Below are 25,239 nucleotides of genomic sequence, written 5' to 3'. Positions count from 1 at the left end.
AGGCACATTCCAGGGCCACCTCAGGGCTGGGAGAGGCCCTCCGCAGTGCCAATACTCCGGATCTCAAGGAATTTGAGAGGTTCTCCAGATGGCCAGAGCCCTGGCTACTCTGCCTCAAATAACAGCAGGGAAATATAAAAGTGTATACATTCATATTTTCATAGGAATGAGAGCAACTGAGGAAAAGTGTTTGCATAACCCGTGCACTGAAAATCGGCTTTGAATTTTCATTAAGTTGGAGTTTACCGTCTTTGTGGGTTGGTCCCAGTTTTATGTGAGGTGAAGAGCAGTTCAAGAATAAGCTACACACTGAATCTGTAAAACAAGCAAGGCTCTCCAAAGTTTGCTCCCCTTCTTTTCCTTTTTCACCCCAGAAATACAACAGCCTCACGCCACTGTGAAATGAATGGATTCCCGGTTGATTTCAGATGACTCTGCTTTCTAAATGGGCCAGCTCGAATCCATGCAGGGCTCGGTGCAGCAGAAGTGAAGCCACTGCAGCTCCTGGCAAGGAACCTCCAGCCCCCGCAGAGCAGACCAGCAACAGATGTCACTAAGAGGAAGGTACTTACGGGGAGCACCTTCTGCCATCTCGATGGCGGTGATTCCCAAAGACCACAAGTCACTCTGAAAAAGAAGGAAGGCACAGACACATGCATAAATGCAGTCAACAAACGACAATACAGTTAAACCTGGTAATGGCTTCAAAACTGCCTGGGAGAAAGCCATTCAGTCGTCTCTTCACAAACTGATTTCACCCACTGGGGTAAAAGGCACAAACAGCCTTGTTCACTTCTCACTGACAACAGCTTTCACAGTGCCTGACACACAGCGAGTTTTCAATACATGTATGAAAAATGAATATAAGGTTTTAAAAATTAGTTCATCACTAAAATTTATCTACCGATTGAACCACATGAAATTGCTGTCATTTGACTGTTTTAACACCTTTAATGAGGTATCGTTGTCAAACAATAAACTGTGTATATTTAAAGCGTACCATTTGATAAGGTCGGACATATGTATACGCCTGTGAAACCATCACCACAATCAAGACAGTAAACAAATCCATGACCCCCAAAAGGTCCACTAGCCCCTCTGTAGTCTCTCCCTCACGCCCTTCCTGTCCCCAGCCCCACTTCCTATTCCAAGGCAACCACTGATCTGCTTTCTGCCACTGTGGGTTAGTTTGCATCTTCTGAAGGTTTATATAAATGAAATCATCCGGTTTCTTTCATTTAGCACAACGTGTTTGAGGTTCATCCCTGTTGTAGTGTGTATCATACCTCATTCCTTTTTATTGCCAAGTAGCGTCCCACTGTATGGAGGCACCACGGTTTGCGATCTGCTCACTCGTTGAGGGCCATTTGGGCTGTTTCCAGTTTGGGCTATTACATATAAAGCTGTCACAAACCTCACGTACAAGTCTTTGTGTGGAGGTTTGCTTTTATTTCCTTTAAGTAAACACTTAGGAATGGAATGGCTGGATCATACAGTAAATGCATATTTATCGCCAATAGTTTTTAAACTACGGAAACAGCAATTTCATATGGTTTAACCAAATCAGATGAGGACAGGGCCACCTTTGCATGGTGGTCTTTACTGATGTATTCCCAGTGCTGAGAACAGAGCCGGGCAGAGTAGTAGGTGCCTGATATATTTGTTGAGTGAATAAACAATATCTTCTATCTTGTAATTTGACTAATACAAACAACAGAGAGCCTATACTCTTATTTTCTTTCTTCTGCTCAGACTGACTTTTATGCTCTTACTAGAATTTTCTAGATGCCTGCACCTCTACCTGTGAAATCTCCATCTCTAACAGTATGCTTCTCCCCCACTCTGTCTACAGCTCAGTAGTCTCTAAATATTGCAAAAGAGGGGGCAAATCAGGAGATGGGGAAAACCAGGTTAGGGAACCCCAAAAAGAGGCTCGCTGCTCAGTAGATTAGTAAGAAAACATAACGTGAAATTTGGCTCAATGGTCCACAATTCTGATACAGACTCTCATCCTCCTTTAATTTTAAATACATCCTGCATTTGTACATTATTCCAAATTCGCACCCGTCACCTCACTCAGATTAGAGAGCAAAGTGAAATTGCCTCGCTATTCCTATCAAACAACGTCAAGGCCACGTGAAAAGGAGATATCACTGGAAGGGAACTATGAAATCCATGCTGAGCCATTCCCTAGAACTGAACTTCTCAGACTCCTGTGAGGGACACCCAGGTCTATTCAGCATTTGGACAGAAACCCGTACAACGTGGAGTGGGCTGTCCAGGGGGTCTAGCCTCGTGCCTAAAGTGCAAACTACCTTAGAGCAAATGGCCGGGCATGGGCTAACCCCACACTAGGACCAATGGGGGGACTCTTTAATTCATGAGCTTGTCAACTTATTCACATAAACGTTACAAGTGCTCGGTTCAACTGGGGATAACAACACACCTGCACAATACCACTGCCCTCAGATTCCAAGTAATTTCTCTGCATAGAACACTAAAGAAGGCAACTCTTGTCCTTTCTCTTTGTTATATTTCAAGATGTATTCAAAGGTGTCGCTAAACACACACACAAGGTTTGCACAGCCCAGGATCATTTTTTTGCTGGGGTTCCTTTGTTTTCCAAAAAGAACATTTATATTCCTAGCCATATATACCCAGAGCTGCTTGTAAGCTACGCTTAACTGCCCAGGATAGAAAGCAATAAATGTCCTTGATGGGCCTTGTTTAAGTCTTTGGATACATTAGCGAGTCCCAAAGACACTTCAGAACTTAAATACGGGAGAAAATGTTCCAATTACAACTGGCAAGACAGATCACAGGAGACAAGAAAGGGAAGAGGGAGGGACAAGATGAGGAGAGAGGCAGGGAGAGATAAGTTTCCTTCGTGGTCATGGTGTGACTCATTTTGGCAGGAGCTGGGTAATTTGTTATTCCAGAGGTGTTATGCAGCCTGGCCCATGGCATGATTAATAGCCCAGTCCTGTGTGCATTACAAAAAGAACAAAGACAAATTCCAGTGCCTCTGAAAAGGCAGAGGCAAGCATACAACTTCTGGCTGGTGCAGGGCCAGCTGGCACAGGCAACCGGAACACGAGAGAGCATTCCTTCTGGGACTGAGCTGCCCAACACGTAAAGAAAAGTACACTTTCAGAAGGCCGAACCAACCACACAAAGAGAGGGAGGCAGCTGGACAGAGGAAGAGAGCCCGCATGCACCAAGAGGCAGGAAGAGCCCATGCTGTGTAGCCAGGCAGACCTAAGTTTGACTCTCAGCTCTGACATGACTAGCTCGATGACCTTGGGGAAAGCCACTCAACTCCTCTGAGCCCATTCCCTCACTTGGAACATGAAGAGAACACCTATCTTGCAGGTTTAATATGAGAATTCAATAAGATAATATATGCAAAGTACATAACACCGCAGCGCACATAGCGTATATTTCACAAATATTGGTGTGGAAAGACCTTGAGAATCAATTATCATTGGCTGGCAGTTCAACCAGCAAACCTGAGTCAGGTAAGGTGACAATGAGCTTACATATATACTGGTACTAAAAGAAGTTGCTGGGATGATGCAGGCGTAAACAGGAAGCTTAAGGGAAGCAAGGAGAAGAGGGTGTGTCCTTCCTCCTCCAGCCTTTCAGTCTCCCCCTCCTGGCAGAGCGTAATAAGAAGCCAGATGTACAGGCAGAAATGGGGTTAGCCGAGTCCTACCCGCAGCATCCTAAAGCAGAAGGTAGCGAAGTAGTCGAGAGTTGACAACACCAGCTTCACGACGGGCACAGCTGGTACAGTGGATTCTACCAACTTCCAAAGACCAGAAAATAGTCTTCTACTGTGTAACTTATTTGTTATTCGCTTTTTGGAAATGTTCTAGCTGGACAAAGGAAATTGAATTTATTGTGTGGTCCCTAAGGGCAGCACCTACGTCTAGAGGCGGAAGTTACAGAGAAGCAGATTCTGGCTCCATATATGCAGACAAGTAGAGGTGTGGGGTTAAAGTTATGAGGTTTAAATTGTACGATATTGCTACATTTTTTTAGGTCAAAAATGGCCCCAAATAGCAGTACCTTCATGTGACACACAAACACCAATATTAACTATCATATACTGAGTACTTACCAAGTGTTAGGCACTGAATTAATTCCTTTATATATGTTGGCTCACTTCATTCTAACATAACCTTGTAATATACAATTTGTCATTCCCATTTTATAAAGCTCAGAAAGGTTAAATAACTTCCCTAAGGTAACACAGCAAACAGGAAGCAAAGTCTACATTTTAAACCAGTCCTGCCCCACTTCAAAAGCCTGACTCTTATTCACTGAGTCAAACACTTACATGCTACCTTACATATACACGGAACCCAGGTGGCGAGTTCAGGGTCACTGAGGATGCTCCAGAACAGGTCGTTATTAATAATCCCATTTCACACATAAAACAAACTGAGGCAGAAATCTTTAGTCTCTGTTCATCTACATTTGTTATCTGACCAAAGGAAAAACATTAGAAGAATAGCTTATTCTCTTTGCCTGGGGATTGCCTGTAGCCTAGAGGAGGTGCTGGTGTGTCAGATGAAGGAACCTTATGAGATGGGTATGAACATGGTGCCACAAGAAAAACGTTGCATAGCAGCTTCAGCTTTCCACTGGTGATAATGACATGGTCTCTGTGCCATCCCTCCCTTCTTCCAAATAGGACAGGACCTTTATCTGACCCTCAGGAGACAGAGGCCAGGCCTTGTTTGAGAGTATAAATCTCAGGCTGCACTCCACGTACTGTCCTCTCAGAGGACACCCTGCACGCATCTTGGTGACTCCCTGACCAGTCAGGCTGCTCATTTCATCCCCAGCTAAGCCTCAGCTAGACTAGCTCTTTCCGTGCTGCCTGAATAAAGCCAATTATCTGTAACACAGGAAAACGAGGACTTGCTCTACAGCCAGAGCACAACATTCATCCCAACCCTGGAGGAGACACCTACGTCTGAAAAGGACCCACAGCACCTGTGTGCAGTCTCATGGACAGAGTTTAGGTGAATAATACACAAGAGCACAGATCCGGCTGGAGGACGGAGGCTGGGGGTTGAGGGGATATGCATTTCACTGTACTTCTCTTACTTTACTAATTTAATATAAAAGCAAGGCCAGTTTATGATTTAAAAAAAGGACAGGACAGAAAGATATATAAAATAAAAATTTTAAGTTCTCCACCCACATGCCATACCCCATATCCTCTACCCCATATCCATGACTGTATTATGTGCACTAGACTCTAAGTTGCTCTTAGCACCAACACTCCATCTTGGGATGTGTGCAACGTCAACATCCACGCTGCCCATTGCTGCCACGGCTGCATAGTGTTCCACTGGACAGCTGCTCCCGGCGTCATTCACCCGGTGCCCTACGGATGGGGATGTGGCCTCAGGGAACTTCCCCTAGTGAGTGGCTCTGTTAAAGCAAGAAATCCACAGGACTATAAAACACTTGACAAATCCCACTCAACTGAAACGAAATTCAAATTTTTAAAAATAACAATTTAAACAGCCTAGGAATTTTGAACAGTTTTATTAATTTCAAATCTTTGAACGCTTATTATTAAATGAGAAAGCTTTCATTATTGCCCCACATACTTATCAGGGAAATGAAACCTTTCCTTTTGCTTGAAGTGTTTTGACAGAATTTCTGAAAACAAGAGAGGAAGGGCCTCCAGGGTAACGTGAACACGCGGGTGGATGAGAGCCTGGCGCTGCTCCGGGATGGGGGTGATCTTCAGTCTGTTACTTACTGTGCCCGGCAGATATCAGACGAAACCAGATTGCAATAAAAAGCATGAGCTCTTCAGAGAGAGGCCCTTTCCTACAGAGGCCCTTATTTTATTGAATTGCTGTCGTTTTTGGAAAAATGTATAGCAGTCTTTCAAGACATCTTAGACAAATTAAATAATACATAATCAAATAATAAAAGCAAACTAAACTCTTCTCTTTTGCATTTTGTTTTCATTAAAGGAAGGACTTTTGTGGACTCTAACACAGCCCAGTGGCCTTCAAGTCATGGTTTACTCTAAACATGCCCTCTAGGCTGGCAGTGTCTCATGCTTGTTAGAGCCTGAACTGTTGACATCAGGGTCTGAGGCAGGATACAGCTGGGTCACACGGACTACCAAACACACAGGACCAAACCTCTGAACGTCAATGGGGTTGCAAATGAACCTTCCGTGTTGAGAACTGTATGCACAGATCCGGCACGGTTAATTCCTTACACACAGTGAGTACTTAACAAATACATGCTGAGTGAATGAAAGTCAACGTACTGTTGTTTTCTCCTAGTGACAGACCACATTCCTAAGAATAGCGAGCAGCAAAAAGGGTAAGATCTGGTGCCAAGAAAGAAGTAGAAAGATTATATTTACAGAATAGATTCTTCTCTGGTCCACAGTAAAACTGTGAAGTGGTTGAAAGGAATCTTCAAAGAACCCCCAAACCTTCCTTTCTGCCTGATCTTCATAATTTGCCCTTTTGCCATGCTCCTTTTTTTTTTTTCGCTTGAGGAAGATTAGCCCTGAGCAAACATCTGTGCCAATCTTCCTGTATTTTCTATGTGGTTTGCCACCTCAGCATGGCTGATGAGTGGTGTAGGTCTGTGCCCAGGATCCGAACCCATGAACCCGGGCTGCGGAAGTGGAGTGCGCCGCACTTAACCACTACACCAGAGGGCCGGCCCCTGTCATGTCCCCTCTTTACCCATGTCAAGTGACCAGTGAAGCTCATGTTCTTGCCATGACTTCTTCCTCCTCCTGTACAATCTTCCTCCTCCTACACTCGTAAAAATTAAGTCACACTAAGGTCTAAATGACTGATACAGTTGAACCTATTCTCTCAACAGGATTTTTTATTTTTTAATAAAAAACATGGAAATTAATCTTCAATTTATTAACGTCTCAGGATACTTTTATAGTCACATTGATCTTATAGTACATCTGACATGACCATGTACAACATGATGCCCTGTGGTTACTCACCCACCAGGGCTTTGTCCACACCTGGAATTATGCATTGGGCTCAAAACTTTTTCACTGATCCCCAACTATATTCCTTAGCCATAAATTGAGGAAAGGGGACCAAGATATCAGTTTTATTCCAAGCTTTGGCTGCCAGAAGGAAGTCCTCTTCCAGTTACTCTACGGAAAAAACTAAGTCACAGGGGTCTACTTTATGTCACAGAAAAGAAGTCCCATACACAGTACAGCCAGTCAAAATACTTAAAAGGCTAAGCTAAGGGTAAACATTTGAAACACGCTGATTCTCTCTGGTATGTTATCAAGTCATCTAAAATATCTGCAGCCCACGTGGAGCACTTGTCAAGTGTAACTATTGCTTGAAGAATTGCTTATAGCCAATTACGATACACATACCTGGTCTGGGACATATATTTTGTAGTGGCTTCTCTGAAGGGATTTGCAAAATAAACTATTTAAATGCGTTTATCATTAGCAGTTTAAATAAATGACATTTATTTTGTCAAGAGATTAATTTTTAACTTGGCAGCTGTTTTCGGACAGATTGATGTCAGGTTATCACAGTGACAAACTTTGGAAGGAGGAGGACATTTACAGGAGATTTTGTTTTTAGACCTTCAAGCTTGCGTCTCTCCAAAGAGGCAAATAATTTTGTCGATGTCCTGAGCCACTGGGTCCCAAAGACACTGCAATGTTTGCATCTTTGTGACCTGATTTCAATAATAACCCCACATGTGGAGAACTAAAAATGTTCTTCAAAAGAGGAATTCTTCAAATATATCTACAGAGGCTGTCTTTTGGTAAACAGGAGGCGGATATAGCAGCGCGTCATAGAGGAACAGGGCAATATACTGGGGAGAGCTCTCAACAAAGATTGGGACATGTGGGTTTAAGTCTCAGCTCCGAGAAGACCACTAACTGCGGGTGCACTTGCAAAGGCCTCGGGCCTCAGTGTCTTCGTCTGGAAGATGAGGCTGCTTGGAGATGATCTCTAAAGTCCTTTGGCGGAAAGTCCATGCGCCTATGAAACCAGACTAGGTAGGTATCAGGTTTTGCCCCCGTTGTCCTGCGGTCTACATAAAGATCACAGGGTGGCTCTCCCTCTACTGCACAGTCTACAAACACACAGATCCTACATCCCATTTACTTCCAATTTTAATGGCTCAACTTTCAGTGACAATTGATGACAACAGTGTCACCTGACATTGCAGCTATCCATGGGACAGTAACCCCAAATTATGTTGGAATCCTGTCTAGCAGAATGGAAGAGGAGGGCCTCCTGGGAAGGGGGCAGCTCTCACCTCTCTACTTAATAGTGTTTGAATTTAGTGGCAAATTTCCAGTTTATGAGACAAATAACAAGCCACAAATCAAGTTCTATGAAACGCCAGGACAGGCACAGAAACACCATAAAGTAGCTACCAACATCTAATTTGGCTCTCTCTCACTGAAAAGAAATTCCAATAATTAAACTCTGAGCAATGTAGAAATGAGTAAGTCTGATTATTTTTAATCAGAAAAAGAAGACCCAAGACAACAAATTCATATCTTGGTTTCTTTTAACATAAAGAGCTCTCAGAATATATACACTTTGCCAAAAATCTAACCAAACCTATACCTATAACCAAAACTCCAACTATAACCAAAATAGAAACCTATTTTCTAATAAGAAGCGAGAGTAAGTTCGAAATATAGAAAATGGTTTAAAGATTGTTTACAAATAGGCAATCAGATATGATGGGTGAATTGATGAAAAAAATTCTCACTTGAATTATCATTTCAAATTCAAATAATGTTTTCCAGTTCTCCCTTTGGATTACATGAATTGTAAGCCCAAAGACATGTGAGAATTCTCTGACCACAAGATGCAGGGTGAGATGTTAGAGACGGTTTTGAAACATAATAAGGAAGGAAGAAGTCATACCTTGAAATCATATGTGGCATCCGGGTTTTCGTCACAGGCGATAACTTCCGGTGCCATCCAGTAGGGAGTCCCAATGAAGGTATTCCTCCTGCCCACTGTTCGATCAAGCTGGGCACTGACCCCAAAGTCCACTATTTAAGAGAAGACAAATGAATAAAGTCTACAATTTTATATGGCGATAAAATGAATGTATATTTTCTATTATGGTAAAACGCACATCACATAAAATTTACCATTTTAATCATTTTTAAGCGTACAGTTCTGTGGCATTGAGTACATTCACATCATTGTGCATCACCACCATCCACGTCTAGAACTTCTTCATCTTCCTCAACTGAAACTCCGTATCCAGTAAACAATAACGCCCCATTCTCCCATCCCCCAGCCCCTGACAAGCACCGCTCTATTTCCTGTCTCTATGAGTCTGACCACTATAGGTACCTTATATAAGTGAATCATATAGCATTTGTCTTTTTGTGACTAGCTTAGTTCACTTAGCATAATGTCCTAAGGTTAATCCATGTTACAACATGTGTCAAAATTTCTTTCCTTTTTAAGGCTGCATAATATTCCATCGTATGTAGGTGCCACATTTTCTTTACCCATTCATCTATCACTGGGCACTTGGGTTGCTTCTTCCTTTTTGCTATTGTGAATGTGTATTTCTAAACTGCATATATAAATGGATCAAGTGTATCAAGTGTCCCAATGAGGACAGCACAAAGTGTTATATTTGGTTACACCAGGGCTTCACAGGGACTAAAACTAGGTGTTAAATAAAAGGCAAGCTTGCTTGCCATAAAGGGTAGTATTTAGGGGATACAAAGAAAGCAGTTAAGAGCTAAGTTTCTGGAGTTAGAGTGCTTAAGTTTGTATCCCATCTCTGCCACTTACTAGTGATGACACCTAGGGCTGGTAGATCAACCTCTTTGAGCTTTGGTTTCCTCATCTAGAAAATGAGCATGATGAGCATGGTGGACATAGAGTTGCTATGATGATGAAATGAGATAATCTTCGTAAGTGTCTTGTACAAGGCCTGGCATATACTATTCTCTCAACAAGTAAGTGTTAATTAGTGATGAGTGAATATTCTGAGGACAGCTTATCTAGTCACTACATACATAACTGCTTTCCCTACATAATGAATGCTTTTGTTTTAAAAGGGAGTATTCATGAGAGGTAAGTCTCACCCCAAATGCTAACTAAGGAAAAATGGAAATTATATATTTTAACAGAAAGGCAAGAGCAAATGTTTGGGATATATACATAGGAGATATCTAAATCTCTTTGAAAATAAACAATCATATGGCCAGTAATTCTTTTCTAGCTGACAAATTGCATATCCTATGGGATATTTGTCAATTCATGCTCTTACTCATATACACCAAGCAGGCAAATGCATGTGGAGATTCTCTTCTTCATCTGGACAATCCCAGACTTACTGTGGGAGGGCACCAGAGAAAAGGATTCCCTCACTGATAACTGGGTAAATGGAAGTGGGACAGTTGGTAGGCATATACAGTAGAATACTGAGCATCCATTTTGTACAGGTGCCCTAAGTGATAATGAAATCAATGTAAATATAACTTAAAATATATGGGAATATAGCAGGAATTCATTATCCTAAGAACGTCTAACTGTGGATATTTTCAATTAAAAAAAGTGGGTCAGCACTGTTCTGTCAAAGCAGCAACAATGTAAACAAATACTAAGATATAGGAAACCATCAAGGCCAGTCACTTCTAATGTAAAGGGTCTTTACTAAAAAAAAAAAATCTCAATTATTTCTATATGCTGATTAAGCACGTGGTTCTGTTTACTATACTGTATACCAATTCACTCCTCAAAATACTTTTAAAAAATGTTTTTGAAATAGACAAAGAAACATTTTCCTCTTCATTTTTAGTACAACCTTCAAATCCACAGTGATAAATTTACATTCATTAAAAAAAAAAAAAAACCACCAGCTGCTGAAATAATTCTATCAATTCCTGGTTTCCCAGGCTCACTGGATTCTGTTCTTACCTAGTTTAACTTCTGCGTTCTCAGTCAGCAAGACATTCTGCCCTTTAATATCTCGATGAATCACTTTATGCTGGTGCAGGTGGCTCAGCCCCTGGAGCGATGGAGGGTTGAGAAGGGTTATTAGGAACATAAGCCAAGATGCACATAAACTCTTTGGGATGTTAATGATCCAAAAAAGATGTGAACTCACCCAGAGACACTTTCATTATTACATTCACATCTTTCACGTGCTCAGCATGCTGCTCTAAACTGCAGGTAATTGATCAATATAAACTGAAATGCAGAGGCAGTCCTTGCAACGCACGGGGCTGTGTTAAATGAACTGCCTGCATATCAGCTCTGATCTCAGGTACCTTGGACCCACACAAACGATGATAGGATCCTGGCATGTACGAGTTTCAGTTCACAGTGCTGTGGAATGCGAGGATTGCCTACACTCACTAGGTTGTAAGAGGACCATCTACAGAGTCTCTCTACAGAAAACTAACGTGATTCAACTGAATCCTCCACTTTCTTGGGAGCAATATGTAAATTCAAAAGTTAAATTTTAAAGTTAAAAGTTACCTTATGTTATACAATTTTAATTAAGCACAATAAAGTATTCTCAGACCAGCCAAGAGATTTCCCATTGGCTATAGGCACTGGGGCTCACAGTAAAGAAAACAATTTCTATTTCATTTGTTGGCATTCATAGCTATCATTTTTAGTGCTTTATGGTATTTGTGTTCATCATATGAAATAATTATTCAGTGACATCCAAATCTGATTTGTTCCATTTCTCCATGAATTACTCTAATTTTGGCTGCTTTATGATATGAGTTCTAAAACGTACAGACTTGCTCTGAGGTAGTCATATATTTCTCAGATAATTGAACCGAAAATAATCTAAAATCGGAGGCTTAAAGCAAATTATGTTATGCTTACACTTGTTAATTAAAGATATTGGATACTCGAGTGTTGTTATTCTATTATTTATGATTCTCTGTACTTTTAATTTTTCTCTACAACAGCAAAACCATGGTATGAAAGATGTGATTGACCCAAAAAGAAATAAAACTAACTATCTAAATTCCCTTGTTGAAAAATTCAGCATGAGAATATGGATGCCCAAAAAGATCCATGCATATGTTTAGGAATATCAGTAAACATAAACTGTGTGACAGTTTGAAGCACTGGTTTGGGTCTTAAAAAATTACCTTTCTTATCTAGTCAGTTTGGCTCAAGGCAGGCATCAAGCAGATTAAAACGTATGGTTTTCCAAGCATATTAACACCCCATGAATCCTTAAAAAAGGGACTGAAGATCTCTTTCCCTCCTTCACCACCAAAATGGTTGGAGGCAGATACCAGGACACAAGTGAGCCACAAGTTGTATTTAATGAGATCATATGATACATGGAGGGTGTCATCTCTGAAACTACTTGTGATTAAATGTCCCTTCCAATGAGTCATCTTATCTCAAATGCCAGTATCATTTGGGAAAATGTATTGGAAGAAGGAAGAAATCACTGTTTTCCCACATTTTAAAACCAGGAATTGAAAGACACTCATGAAGTGAACCAGTCTGCTGCTTCTAGAGCCCTGGAGATCCCACGACCGATCCCCTCAGGGTCACCCAGCAGTGCAGAAAGGGTGTTGGCAGAGCCAGCCCTGCAGACTCAACAGATTCTTGGCACCCACTTAGTAGTCTGGATGACTAAATAATCCATCATGCTTTCTGTGAAGGAGTAAAATTCTAAGTCAGAAATTCAAATTAAGTTTTACACAATGGCACCTCAATATTTGGAGATAAATGTCAGATTTGACAGAGTTCAGCAGCCATAGGTCTGTGATACCCCCTCCAATTTTGTTTTGTGTTCTGTTTGAGAAATCTTTATGCCCACTCCAAGCCATGGAGGTATTATCTTGTGTTTTCTCTAAAGAGCTTTATTTTTTATATCTTTCACATTTATATCTATAATCCAGCTGGAATTAATTTTTGAATGTGGTACAAAACAGGTGTCCAGCTTCAGGTTTTCATGGCTACTCAACTGACCAAGCACTAATTATTGAGAAGAGCTCCCTTTCCCCATGTGCTGCAGCACCTCCTCTGTCATAAATCAGGTGTCCACAGGAAGTGGGTCTGTGCTGGACTCTCAATTCTGTTTCCTTGCCCATTTGTCTATTCTTGTGACAATACTACTCTGTCTTAATGACTTAGTAGCTTTATAGTAAGTGCAGATAACTTGCAGCGTAAACACTTCAACTTTGTTCTTCGAGATTGACTTGGTTATTCCTGGCCCCTTGCGCATTTCCAAATTAATGTTTTAAAAATCAATTTGTCAATATCCAGATATACCTAGAGGGATTTTGATAGGGAGTACAATGAAACCATGGATCAAATTTGGGACAACTAACATTTTTACAGTTTTGTGTATTCTAATTTGTGAAATGGCATATACCTCCATTTATTAAGGTCTCCTCTAGTGTCAGTAATGGTTTGTAGTTTTTAGTGTAAAAGTTTTTTACGTTTATGTAAATTTATTTCTACATATTCGACTTTTTATGCTATCATAGGTGTTATCATTCTAAAATTTCATTTTCTATTTGTTTTTTTGCCTAACGTGGTTTGAATTAAATGAATAAACATCATTTTTTTAATGCCTTCTTCCCATCCATCTATCCACCCATCCACAGCACGTAATCCCTCTCTCAAAAGCATATCTTGGACACATCGTGAAAACAGTTTTAATTTTTGTTCCTTTATATTAACAAAGCAGAGCTCACAAATAAGTAACGATTGCCAAGCAGATCTAGTAAGAACACTCAGTGAACATACAGTAGCCTCCATATAGCAGCAAGAGATAAACTATTCTGAATGAACCAAAATACGACCAGTTACATTCTCCCCCCTGAACTGACCTCAGCAAACATGACACTATTGTCCAGATTGCCAATTATGGGATTTGTGGGCAAAACCGGGGGAAAAGGCAGTCTTATCCAGCTATTTTGATTGATTTCAGTGATTTTATAAAAAAAATATTTTTTTAATGTAAAATCAGTTAAATTAGATTATATATGCTGACATGGCTAAAGTCACACAATCTTTAAATTAACTGTAAATTTTCATAAATGAAAAATTCAAACGAGTGATCAAAATATCTCTAAAAAATCCGTTTCCTAAATGGAACACTATCTCTAGGATCTAAAATCTGATTTCTAATTGGAAGCACCATTGGAAATGAATCCCTTGTTGAGGGAAATTATCCAGTGTTAACCTTCCCAGTGAGAGTGCACACGGCCTATTCGGAATGGCTCTCACTTCCGTTAAAGCAGACCACAACAAACTACCGCTACCACCAGCACTGTTAGAATAAAGCTTTAACGAGGTTTCCAGTAAGTTGATGAATTTCAGGGGAAGGTTAGTACAAAGGTCAACACCTCCCAAGATATCCCATCTTGTCACTTACTCGTAAGATCTCCCTGCAGATGTATGCGATCCACTCCTCCTTCAACGTATTACCTTTTGTGTTCTTGATGAGGTCAGTGACAGAGCCAGCGCCACAAAACTCCATGACCAACTGGCAAAGGAAGCAAACATGCCATTGTTATAATTACACCTCACAGCTTCCACTGGGTTGAGTTAAGAAAGCATAAGTTATTCCAGTTGGCTGCTTTGGAATGCCATTTCTGCAAAGAAAAGGTGATCACACCACACTATACAAAGCAAAAACTTTTATCTTAATTTCTTCCCACAACGACAGAAAGGAAAGATTATTTTTAATTTTTCAACCTGAAAATTATAGTGGGAAATTGAGAAAAATCTCCATATTTTAAGTACTTTTAAAAATGAGGACAGATAAGTGATTCAGATGTGGTTGAGAATTTCTCTGTGTTTTTACCCAGCAGTCGAACTCATTTTTCCTACAAAAGTAGGATTGGTCCCTGTCTGAAAGAGCTATGGCTGTCTAGGCAGCCCCACGTTAGGACAGAAGTGCACACAGTTTATGTTATTGGTTTGTAAGTGGCACTATAAGCTGTCAGAGTGAGGACTATCTGTTTTTAATTAACTTCAGCAAATGTTCCCAGGAGGTTGGACACATCAAATAAATTCAATAAGCAATAAGCCCTAATTTAGCACCTTTCATCCAAAAAGCTCCAAGTTCCCTATAAATATAAACTCATTACAGTACTCAGCAACTTTATAAAAGAGGCAGAAAATAAACATCTCCCTTCCTCAATGGAGAAGTAGAGACTAGAAGGGGCAAAGCAATCGATCTGCTTTGACATTCATTTTCTAGGTTTAGAAAAACACATCCATTTCCATACTTTCTCCTTCTTCTTCAAAAAGTCTTCAAAAAAGTCACTTTATTGGGTACTTATTTTTTTTTGTAATGATATGAAAAGAATTCAGAATAACGAGCAATCAATCTCTGACTTGACACTAGAAACAGAACTAAAATGGAGCCAGCATGAAACCACATTGATGGTTTTGGCTTTGTCCAAATGTACATTCCCAACATCAGCACCACCTCACGAGGGCCTAAAGCATACCCTACCAGGCTGCAAAAGCTTTGGGCAGAAATTGTTTCTTTTTTGGGCTGGCTCCGTGGCCGAGTGGTTAAGTTCATATGCTCCGCTTCGGTGGCCCAGGGTTTCGCGGGTTCGGATCCTGGGCACAGACCTGGCTCTGCTCATCAGGCCACCCTGAGGTGATGTCCCACATGGCACAACTGGAAGGACCTACAACTAGAATATACAACTATGTACTGGGGGCCTTTGGGGAGAAGGAGAAGAAGAAAAAAACAGAAGATTGGCAACAGATGTTAGCTCAGGTGCCACTCTAAAAACAAAAAAAAGAAATTGTTTCTTTTTGTCTGTATGCCTAGTTGAAACTCAGTACAAACTCATGAAAAGACTTTCATGAATGAGTTTCCAATGCTTGTTCTGATTTGTCTTCTTATGATTCCACAAAGGGGAGGGACACTCTCCCATCCTCTCCAGAGTGTCAGTGGAAGTATAGAGACCTAGCAGGAGTTTTTGCAAGGAAATTCGAGGCGTGCCACAATGGATCACATTCCAACCCAATAAAAGTTATAAAATTACCATATATGATAACCAGGAAGCTATCAAAGACCAAAAGATCACATTAGAAAGGACTCAGGAGTCAACTTGAAGAGGTTCTCACTGGCCAAAGACGAAATAATTTGAACATCAACAAGAACAATAACTTCAATGTCTTGAAACACATTAGATATGCTTAACTAAATACATTAACAAAGACTCTCCTCAAAAAGAATATAACTGGCACTGTTTGAAGAAAATGAAGAACTAACTTCTTATTTTGAGAACTGGCAAATAAAGGGAAACAATCAAGAATTTACACTGCCGGGGCCGGCCCAGTGGCGCAGCGGTTAAGTTTGCACGTTCCACTTCTCGGCGGCCCGGGGTTTGCTGGTTCGGATCCCGGGTGTAGACATGGCACTGCTTGGTGTGCCATGCTGTGGTAGGCATCCCACGTATAAAGTAGAGGAAGATGGGCACGACGTTAGCTCAGGGCCAGGCTTCCCCAGCAAAAAAGAGGAGGACTGGCAGTAGTTAGCTCAGGGCTAATCTTCCTCAAAAAAAAAAAAAAAAAAAAATTTACACTGCCTTTCTTATGCAAATTTTACCACTGTGTAATTAAATAATAAAACAGGTAAAGCTTCTCTTCATTAAAAGCAAGCATTCCATCTATTAAATGAAGAGACATAATGGAATTAGACTATCACTATTTCACAACCCCCAATAAACTAACAGGTTTAGGCATGTAATCACATTTTGGCCACACCTCTTGATTAGAATAAGACAGCATCACCTAAGGAGTAGTCTTGCTAAAACAAAAAGCAAAAAAAAAGCGCCCCAAAACATGAATCTGATCAAGCTTCTAGTTCCAACTACCAACTCAGAAAATTCAGAGGACTGAGAAACATGTCACATCATGGGGATACAATCAACAAAACCTAGAAAAGAAAACTCTACAGGGCAAATGACTCATTTGCTTTAACAAATAAATTGTGAGAAGGAATAAAAGAGATGGAGGAGAAATCTATAGATTTAAAAACATTTAAAAATATATACCAAAAAACTGCAATGGATGAAACTTATCTGGATACTGACTTCTTTGAAAAGATGTTAACAATTTTGAGACAATCTATAGACTAGATATTTGATGATACTAAGAAAATATGGTTAATATTTTTTAAGTGTGATAATGGTACTGTGGTTATGTAAAAAAAATTCTTGTCTTTTAGAGAAACATACTGAAATACTGTGGATAAAAGGATGTGATGATAATCCTTTCTACAAATGGTGCTGGGACAACTGAATATCCACATGTAAAAGAATGATGTTGAACCCTTATCTCACACCATATACAAAAAATTATCTCAAAAATGGCTCAAAGACCTAAATCTAAGAGCTAAAACCATAAAACTTTTAGGAGAGAACATGTAAATTTCCATGACTTTGGACTTGGCAATGGTTTCTCAGCTATGACAATAAAAACAGATGCAACAAAAGAAAATACGGATAAATTGGATTTTGCCACAATTACAAACTTTTCTGCATCAAAGGACACTATCAAGAGAGTGAAGACAACTCACAGAATGGAAAAAAAATTGCAAATCATCTATCTTATAAGGGTCTAGTATCCAGAATATACAATGAACTCTTTCAACTCAACCATAAAAACATAATATAATTTAAAAATGAGCAAAAGGCTTAAATAGACAATTCTCCAAAGAAAACATACAAATGATTAACAATCTCATGAAAAGATGCTCAACATCAGTAGTCATTAGGAAAATGCAAGTCAAACCACAGTGAGATACTACTTCACACCCACTAGGATGGCTATAATTTTTTTAAAAATCCAGAAAATAACATGTTGGCAAGAATGTGGAGAACCTGGAACCCTCATACATTGTTAGAGGGAATGTAAAATGGTGCAGTCATCGTGGCAAACAGTTTGACGGTTCTTCAATAAGTTAAACACAGAATTATCATATGACCTAGAGACTCCACTTCTAGGTATATACCCAAAAGAACTGAAAACAGGTGTTCAAACAAAAACTTGCATCTGAATGTTCAAAGCAGCACTATTCACAATAGACAAAATGTGGAAATAATCAAAATGTCCATCATCAGATAAATAAGCAAAATGCGGTATATGCATACAACAGAATACTATTCAGCTGTGAAAATGAAGGAAGTACTGATGCATAACACATTATGGATGAATCTTGAAAACACTATGCTAACTGAAAGAAGCCACACAAAAAGGCTATATACTTTATAAACCCATTTATAAGAAATTTCCAGAATAGGCAAATCCATACAGACAGAAAGGAGATTAGTGGTTGCCAGGCATTAGGGGGAGGGAAGAATTGCTGTGAACACTTAATGGGTACAGAGTCTTCTTTTGGGGTGATGAAAAAGTTCTGGAACTAGATAAAGGTGATGGTTGCACAACAGTCAGTACTTAATGCCATTAAATCATTCATTCTAAAATGGCTAAAATGGTAAATTTTACGCTATGTATATTTTACCAGAATTTTTTTTAAAAAGATAGGATAAGATTTGTTTCAAAATAAGAGTAGAAAAGAGGAAGTAAATGGGCACGTAGATGGGGCAGGATTGGCTACTGGTTGATGGTTGTTGGGTCTAGTTTTGGGCACAGGGGTGTCCATTATACTGTTCTGTCTACTTTTGCGTATTTTTGTCATTCTTCATAATACAAAGTTAAAGAAAATCTCATTATATAGCAAATCATGTTTCAACAGCAGCAGGATGGACCAAAGAAGCATCCTTGGGTAGGAAGAAAAGAATATTTTCTCAAGCAAGTAAAACATGCTTGTGCCCCTTCTCCAAATCCCATTTTGAAAAGCACAGTGACCAGACCTCCTCTAGGTGCATCCACTCCTGCTGGATCAGCTAGAGAAAATGTCCCACCACTGAGCTCTATTAGGCCACGTAATTATAGTTCCCAAGGAGAGCAGTGGAAGCCCAGTGACTCCAGTCTTTCAAAATTAGATTGGACAAAATACTTTCAAACATTCAGTAGGAAACAATCCTGCCCTAGCCAGGCACTAATGTCAGTGATTTCTATAATTTGTTTCTCCATTCAGCACCAGCTGAAGGCTGCTAAATTCTTTTCATCTCACTATGGAACAAAATGATTGTTAAATTATGTAATGGGATTTTTTTAAAATAAGAAAAGAAAGAAAGAAATCAGCATTTGCTAGCAATTGGTTCCTGCAGCCACACAGCAACTCTGATAATTACTGCCACACACAGCAGGGTCCCTCTCTCACCACGAGTAACCTCATCACATTAATAAACAGAAATAGGGCTCAACATGCCAAGCCCAGCAGCGATTAAGTCAATAACTTCACATCTCACAAGCAAGAAATAATGGATCATTAATATCCTCCCTGAAAGAAAGTTCTCAAAGAGTTGACACTGGGGCAATAATACATTTACTGAGAATTTCCCGTGTGCCAGGCACCAGGCTAAGAGATTCGCAACTGTGTTTCACTAATTCTCCTTCCCCTCAATTCCCTTTTCTTTATTTGGAAATGAAGCTTAGTTACGGTCTGCAGCCTTATCTATATAGTCATTAAATAAGTAGAGCAGTGTTGAAAGTGTGTACTCTCTCAAGGACTAGCTATGCGGCCTTGGGCATGTTTTCTAACCACCCTGCTCTCAGCACACCATCACCATCGCTATAGGATACAAAACAAAAGCATCAACCTTATTGGTTGGATGTGAACATTAATTGTGTGTACGAATATGAAGCTCCCAGCAGCCAGAAATCTCAAACTATATTTATTACTTTTCCATTCTTTGGTCTGTTTGCATTTATAAAAAAGTTTCCAACTTGGAAAATAGCATCGACAGCTCCCCAAGATCCACTTTTTCCTTGGATGGTGAAGAAACGTCTGAAAGGTGCTTACGAATGGCATTGGGCACAGGTGTTTCTAAAACCTCTATTAATGGAAGAGTACCAAGGACACATGTCTTTTCTTCAAGCTTGTATCACACAGCAAGAAGACACAGTGGTGCATTCCAGGCCACTGGATCTTTTTATTTGGAAGGTTGAAAGACTCTGATGGTGGGAGAAGTTTCAAAGGAATCTTATATTTGAAATTCTCACTCAACACCACCTACATAACGGTCAGAAAATGAAATATGCATGTACGTCACTCGGGAAGAGAGAAAGAAGGTTAAGCTGAAGGTGAGGACAGAACTGAGCTCAGGCATGATGGGAGTTGGGCCTGGGCCTGGAACAGTGTCACTGAGGAAATATTTAAAACACAGCACAGTACAGTGCAACTCAATTATTACGGGAAGGGTAGCTTGGACTATTGAGCATGGGTAGTCATTTCTACCTAAGTTAAAATGGTTATTTATTTATTTAATTTTTTGTGAGGGAGATTGTCCCTGAGCTAAGTCCTGTCCCAATCTTCCACTATTTTGTATGTGGGATGCTGCCACAGCGTGGCTTGATAAGCGGTGTGTTGGTCCGCACCCAGGATCTGAACCCACGAATCCTGGGCCACCAAAGCAGAGCGTGTGAACTTAACCACTATGCCACCAGGTAGGCCCCCTAAAATGGTTAATTTAAAAAAATGAAGAGTTCTAATACAGTTCACAATTTGCATGGTTGTCTGTTACATATTTTTGCCAGTTGTCTTATATTTCTGATAGTAGACGTTTTCTCTTAGAGACTGTCGGGGGAAGGGAGGCTTATGCACTCCTGTGCTTTCCCCCTCTCCAGGACAATATTTAAGGAAAGAGTCTTCTGCCTCAGCTGATCCCAGAAGGAATTCCAGAAGCACTAAGCTATCCTTGAGCTCACCTCCTTACTGGGAGGGGCCTTCAGTCTGGAATCACCAGATGTCGTCATTTCTGTTTTTTTTTTTCTTCTTCTTCTCCCCAAAGCCCCCCAGTACATAGTTGTATATTCTAGTTGTAGATCCTTCTGGTTGGGCAAGATGTGGTCATTTCTAACCTGCCCTTTCCAGCCCCAGTCACCTCTGAAGGAATTTTAAAAGGTTTATTTTCAGAGCCAGGCTTAGGATGATATCTGGGGTTCCTATAGTATTCACTCACTTGCTAGTTAATTGGTTTTAAATTCCTGTAACGAGAAACAAAGCTTTAAGGTATTTTAAAATGGCAGGCACTAGCACAGAATACATTGACAGGAACTCATTCCTCCCAAATGTCATTAGTCAGTCACCCACAAGAATAAACGACTACAAACAGATCCCTTCTCTTTTATAATAAAAGGAAGGGCGGGAGGCAGGGTGAGGAAGAGGAGGGAACAGAAGGATAAAGGTGTGCTTAAAATGAGAGAAGGCTGCACCAAGCAACTGAAGGGGCACCCTAAGAAAAAGGAGAGGAAAGAGAAATTTCCAAGAATTTGCAATGCTGCAGAGGATCAGCCTAGTGACCTTGAAGGTCCAGAAACATCAGCAAGGCACAGGATATTTTTATCATGTGTGGCTGGGAATAGCCACAGATCTCATCTGCATGATTTATGAAGGTAGAAACAAACCCAGACTCAGTCCTTTGTCACAGAATGCTGCTTCCTTCACCAGAGGTAGTTTAAGCCTCACGGCACAAAATGTGTGTGTGCAGAAGAACAAAAACTGGTAGGTATACATTTATCATTTCAATCAACTGATGTAAAGGTAAAATAAAACTGTTGGGGACTCCAAATTTAGAAAGGCAACCTAAACAGCTTTCTGCATTCATTTTTAAACTAACATGTATTTGAGGGGGAAAAAACCTCGTCTGGCTTCTGAACTATATTTTTAGACTTGAAAAGAGAATGCTTGAATTACAAATTCCAAGTCTTCCAAAAATAAAAAGATGAGTCCCAAGGATGTGAAGTCTCAAAATTGTCAATAAAGTTTCTAGATAATGAACAACTTCATATCTTGAGAAGGACAACAGCAGCTTGAATATACTGAGCCAGTTGGTATTTTTAGCAACAAGAAGCCTGCCCAAAGGACAGACCCACCGGAAATGTTCTCCAGTTGCCCCGTCTAAGGAGAGAGACATCTCAGAGTCAGCATGGCAGCATTCACGGAACGAGAGAAGTTAGCTGCATCTTCTGTTGGGTATCTGGTGCTCAAATTTCTCAGTATGCATGCAAGATCTTCTGGAGAACTTTCCCGTTAGGGGTAAATCATTACACGTCCTTTTGGGCCGTGGACCCAATCACAGAAACTAACGCTAAGGCTGCAAGAAATTTACAACTCTGCAAGTTACCATGTTACACCCAAAGAGAAGAATTTGGGGTGGGAACAGGGGAGCAAGTTTTCAGACCAATTAAAAACAGGAAGAGACAAAACTCTACTGGCCTTAGAGGATCTAGGACTAAGCAACTTGGTAGTTGAGAATTTTGAGAGCAGAACATAAACAGGAACAGAGACTCTGGCTCAACACCAATCGAGAAAAAGAACCCGAGGGTGGTATAGACCATTAGCAGAGAACTTTGGGCATACATGAAGTCTTCCTCTTGCTAAGGTGAAAAAGAAGTTTAAGCACAGTTCAAATGAAATTCATAGGGATAAAAGAGGAAATCATTTTCACATTCTTACCACAGAATCACCCATTAGTTCATAAAAATGGCTCTATTAAAACTGAACTCAAGTCCAGTTGCAAACTATTAAATTGGGTGCAGCTCTAGGTGTGTTTGTATCTAAGTAACTGACATTTGTCTCTATAGGTCATGCGATGGGGCTGTTTACCATCACTCCTCCTATTATCGTAGGTACTCCTTCTATATTTACCAAATTCAACCTTTTAAAAATTCCTACTAACAAATAAGACTCAATCACTTCTCCAGACAAGTGACCTAGCCTTTCTGGACAAAGGAAGTTCTTTAGTTATAAAAGTGACAAAAACTAATTAAAACAATCCTCCCTCAAAAATAAAAGCCTCATTTCTGATGCTTAGAACTAAGAAAAGAGAAATTTTAATTAACTGTTCAAAAGACCCAACTACAGGTGGTTGAATTTTATTTATTTATTTATTTTTTTGCTGAGGAAGATTAGCCCTGAGCTAACATCTGTTGCCAATCTTCCTCTTCTTTTCCTTGAGGAAAATTAGTCCTGAGCTAACATCTGTACCAATCTTCCTCTGTTTTTTATATGTGGGTCGCCCCCACAGCATGGCCGTGCAAACCTGGGCCACTGAAGTGAAGAACGCTGAACTTAGCCAGTAGGCCATGGGTCCTCTGGTTGAATTTTTAATGATGCCATAGGCAGCACTTTACATTTAAATCTTAAAACAACCAAAAATGTTAGTGTGCATGATTTCTGCCAAGCCAAGATGCCACAGTAATGTAAATCCAACCTTTAACAGACTTGGGTTTGGGGGCTGTGGCCATCATCACAGCAGATTCTAGAAAGGATCCCTCTTTGGTAGCTGAATGACATCATGTCTTAATTCATCTCAGTATCTCACTCCCAGATGATCTGATACAGGGCATGGGCAAGTCAAGTAAATGTATGGAGCTGAGCACGCATGGAGACAACGGGGAGTGATGGCGCCTCTGGTGCAAATTGGAGTGGGTACGTGTCCTCATTTAGAGCTGTATACTGCTCCAACATACTGCTGCTCTTTGGGATTTCAGGCTCCATAGTTCCAGATCATCTTGTCTTTTTTAAGATTGGCACCTGAGCTGATCTGTTGCCAATCTTTTTCTTTTTCTTCTCCCCAAATTCCCCCAGTACATAGTTGTGTATTCTAGTTGTGAGTGCCTCTAGTTGTGCTATGTGGGACGCCGCCTCAGCATGGCCTGATGAGCAGTGCCATGTCCACACCCAGGATCTGAACCAGTGAAACCCTGGGCTGCCGAAGTGGAGAGCACAAACTTAATCACTTGGCCGTGGGGCCAGCCCCCAGACCATGTGATTTTTCGAAACTTTTCAAGGGGGCCGGTCCTGTGGCCGAGTGGTTAAGTTTGTGCGCTCTGCTTTGGCGGCCCAGGGTTTCCCCGGTTCAGATCCTGCACGCGGACCTAGTGCCACAGCTCGTCAGGCCATGGTGAGGCGGCGTCCCACATACCAGAACCAGAAGGACCTGCCACTAGAATATACAACTATGTACTGGGGGCTTTGGGGAGGAGAAAAAAAAAAGATTGGTAACAGATGTGAGCTCAGATGCCAATCTTAAAAAAAAAAAAACTTTTCAAGGAATCCAGGTTTTTGTGTGAAACTGCTCGATTTTTTCTCCTATTGGCATAATTAAAACACCACCACCTTATGTGAACCAAACTAAACACATTTACCTGGACATTTAGTCCACATTTAGCGGCATTTAGTCTCCAGGCTGCCAGTCTGAAAACCCATACCTAGTCCAAAGTTATTTTTATAAGGAAGAAACCAAAGGCCAGAGATGCTACCTCGGCCAAGGTTAGAATCCAGGTTTCTGGACTTCAGGCCAGGTTCAGCTGACTGCTGGAATGTCTGCCTTTAAAATGCATACAGTATAATTTCTTAACCCACAGCTCTGCAAGTCTACCCTCTCCGATCGAATGAATGGCTTATCAAGTCATTTCAGTACAATAATCTGCTATCTTACTTGGCCACCCTATATTTTCGGAAGCTAATCAGCAATTTATTTCCTTTTTAAGGTATTCCAGCCCTGTGGTTGTTGTGGTGATATCAGAAGAGACAGCAAAATATGTGTAATTTCGCTTTCTAATTTTAGAGAAATTAGTCTGCTTAATAGACAGTACTTCTCACTCCGTGCCAGTGTCTGAATAGCATGTACAAAATGGAAGACCTCTGATCCCTGAGACGCATGGAATGAGATGGCAATGCTGTGTGTCAGAGCTCGCTTGTTTCTGAGAGATCGGAATCTTTATTGCAAGAGCTCCCTTTTTTGATTTCCGGATCAGGCCCTGAGCAGTTGATAAAGGAGAATTACTTGCCCATTATCAGAAGTAGTTGTATTTCCACAAAGAGCTGCTACTAAACAAGAGTTTATCTCTCTGACATGACTGATAGAATTCGCACAGATTATAATTCAATCAGACACCTGAAAGAGCACATATATTGGCTGCTGGGACATGCGCAAAGCTCCAGCTACAGCAAAAGAAATAACCGGGGAATATTTCACGTGGTCTGAATACTGGAATAAACGTGAGAAAGTTCTGCTCTCGGTTGCTACGGGCTGTGTCTCTAGATAATCCATCATAATATTTTCATAGAAATGTAATTCTAACAGAATGCCATTAG

General features: G+C 40.5%; 1 protein-coding gene across 14 annotated transcripts in view; it reads right to left on the bottom strand.

Annotated features, from left to right (window-relative positions):
• The window catches only part of TNIK (TRAF2 and NCK interacting kinase), a 382,525-nt gene that overhangs the window by 114,558 nt on the left and 242,728 nt on the right, over nucleotides 1-25,239 (bottom strand). For all 14 annotated transcript variants that reach the window (XM_046658783.1, XM_046658791.1, XM_046658784.1 and 11 more), the window contains exons 5-8: nucleotides 14,413-14,523; nucleotides 10,965-11,055; nucleotides 8,940-9,070; nucleotides 573-627 (exon numbers count right to left, since the gene is read on the bottom strand). In XM_046658783.1, coding sequence (XP_046514739.1) covers nucleotides 573-627; nucleotides 8,940-9,070; nucleotides 10,965-11,055; nucleotides 14,413-14,523 — 388 coding nt within the window. The remainder of the gene's footprint in view (nucleotides 1-572; nucleotides 628-8,939; nucleotides 9,071-10,964; nucleotides 11,056-14,412; nucleotides 14,524-25,239) is intronic.

The sequence above is a fragment of the Equus quagga genome, chromosome 4, assembly GCF_021613505.1.
Source record: "Equus quagga isolate Etosha38 chromosome 4, UCLA_HA_Equagga_1.0, whole genome shotgun sequence".
Classification (NCBI taxonomy): domain Eukaryota; kingdom Metazoa; phylum Chordata; class Mammalia; order Perissodactyla; family Equidae; genus Equus; species Equus quagga.
This window is presented reverse-complemented; position numbering and strand designations above follow the sequence as displayed.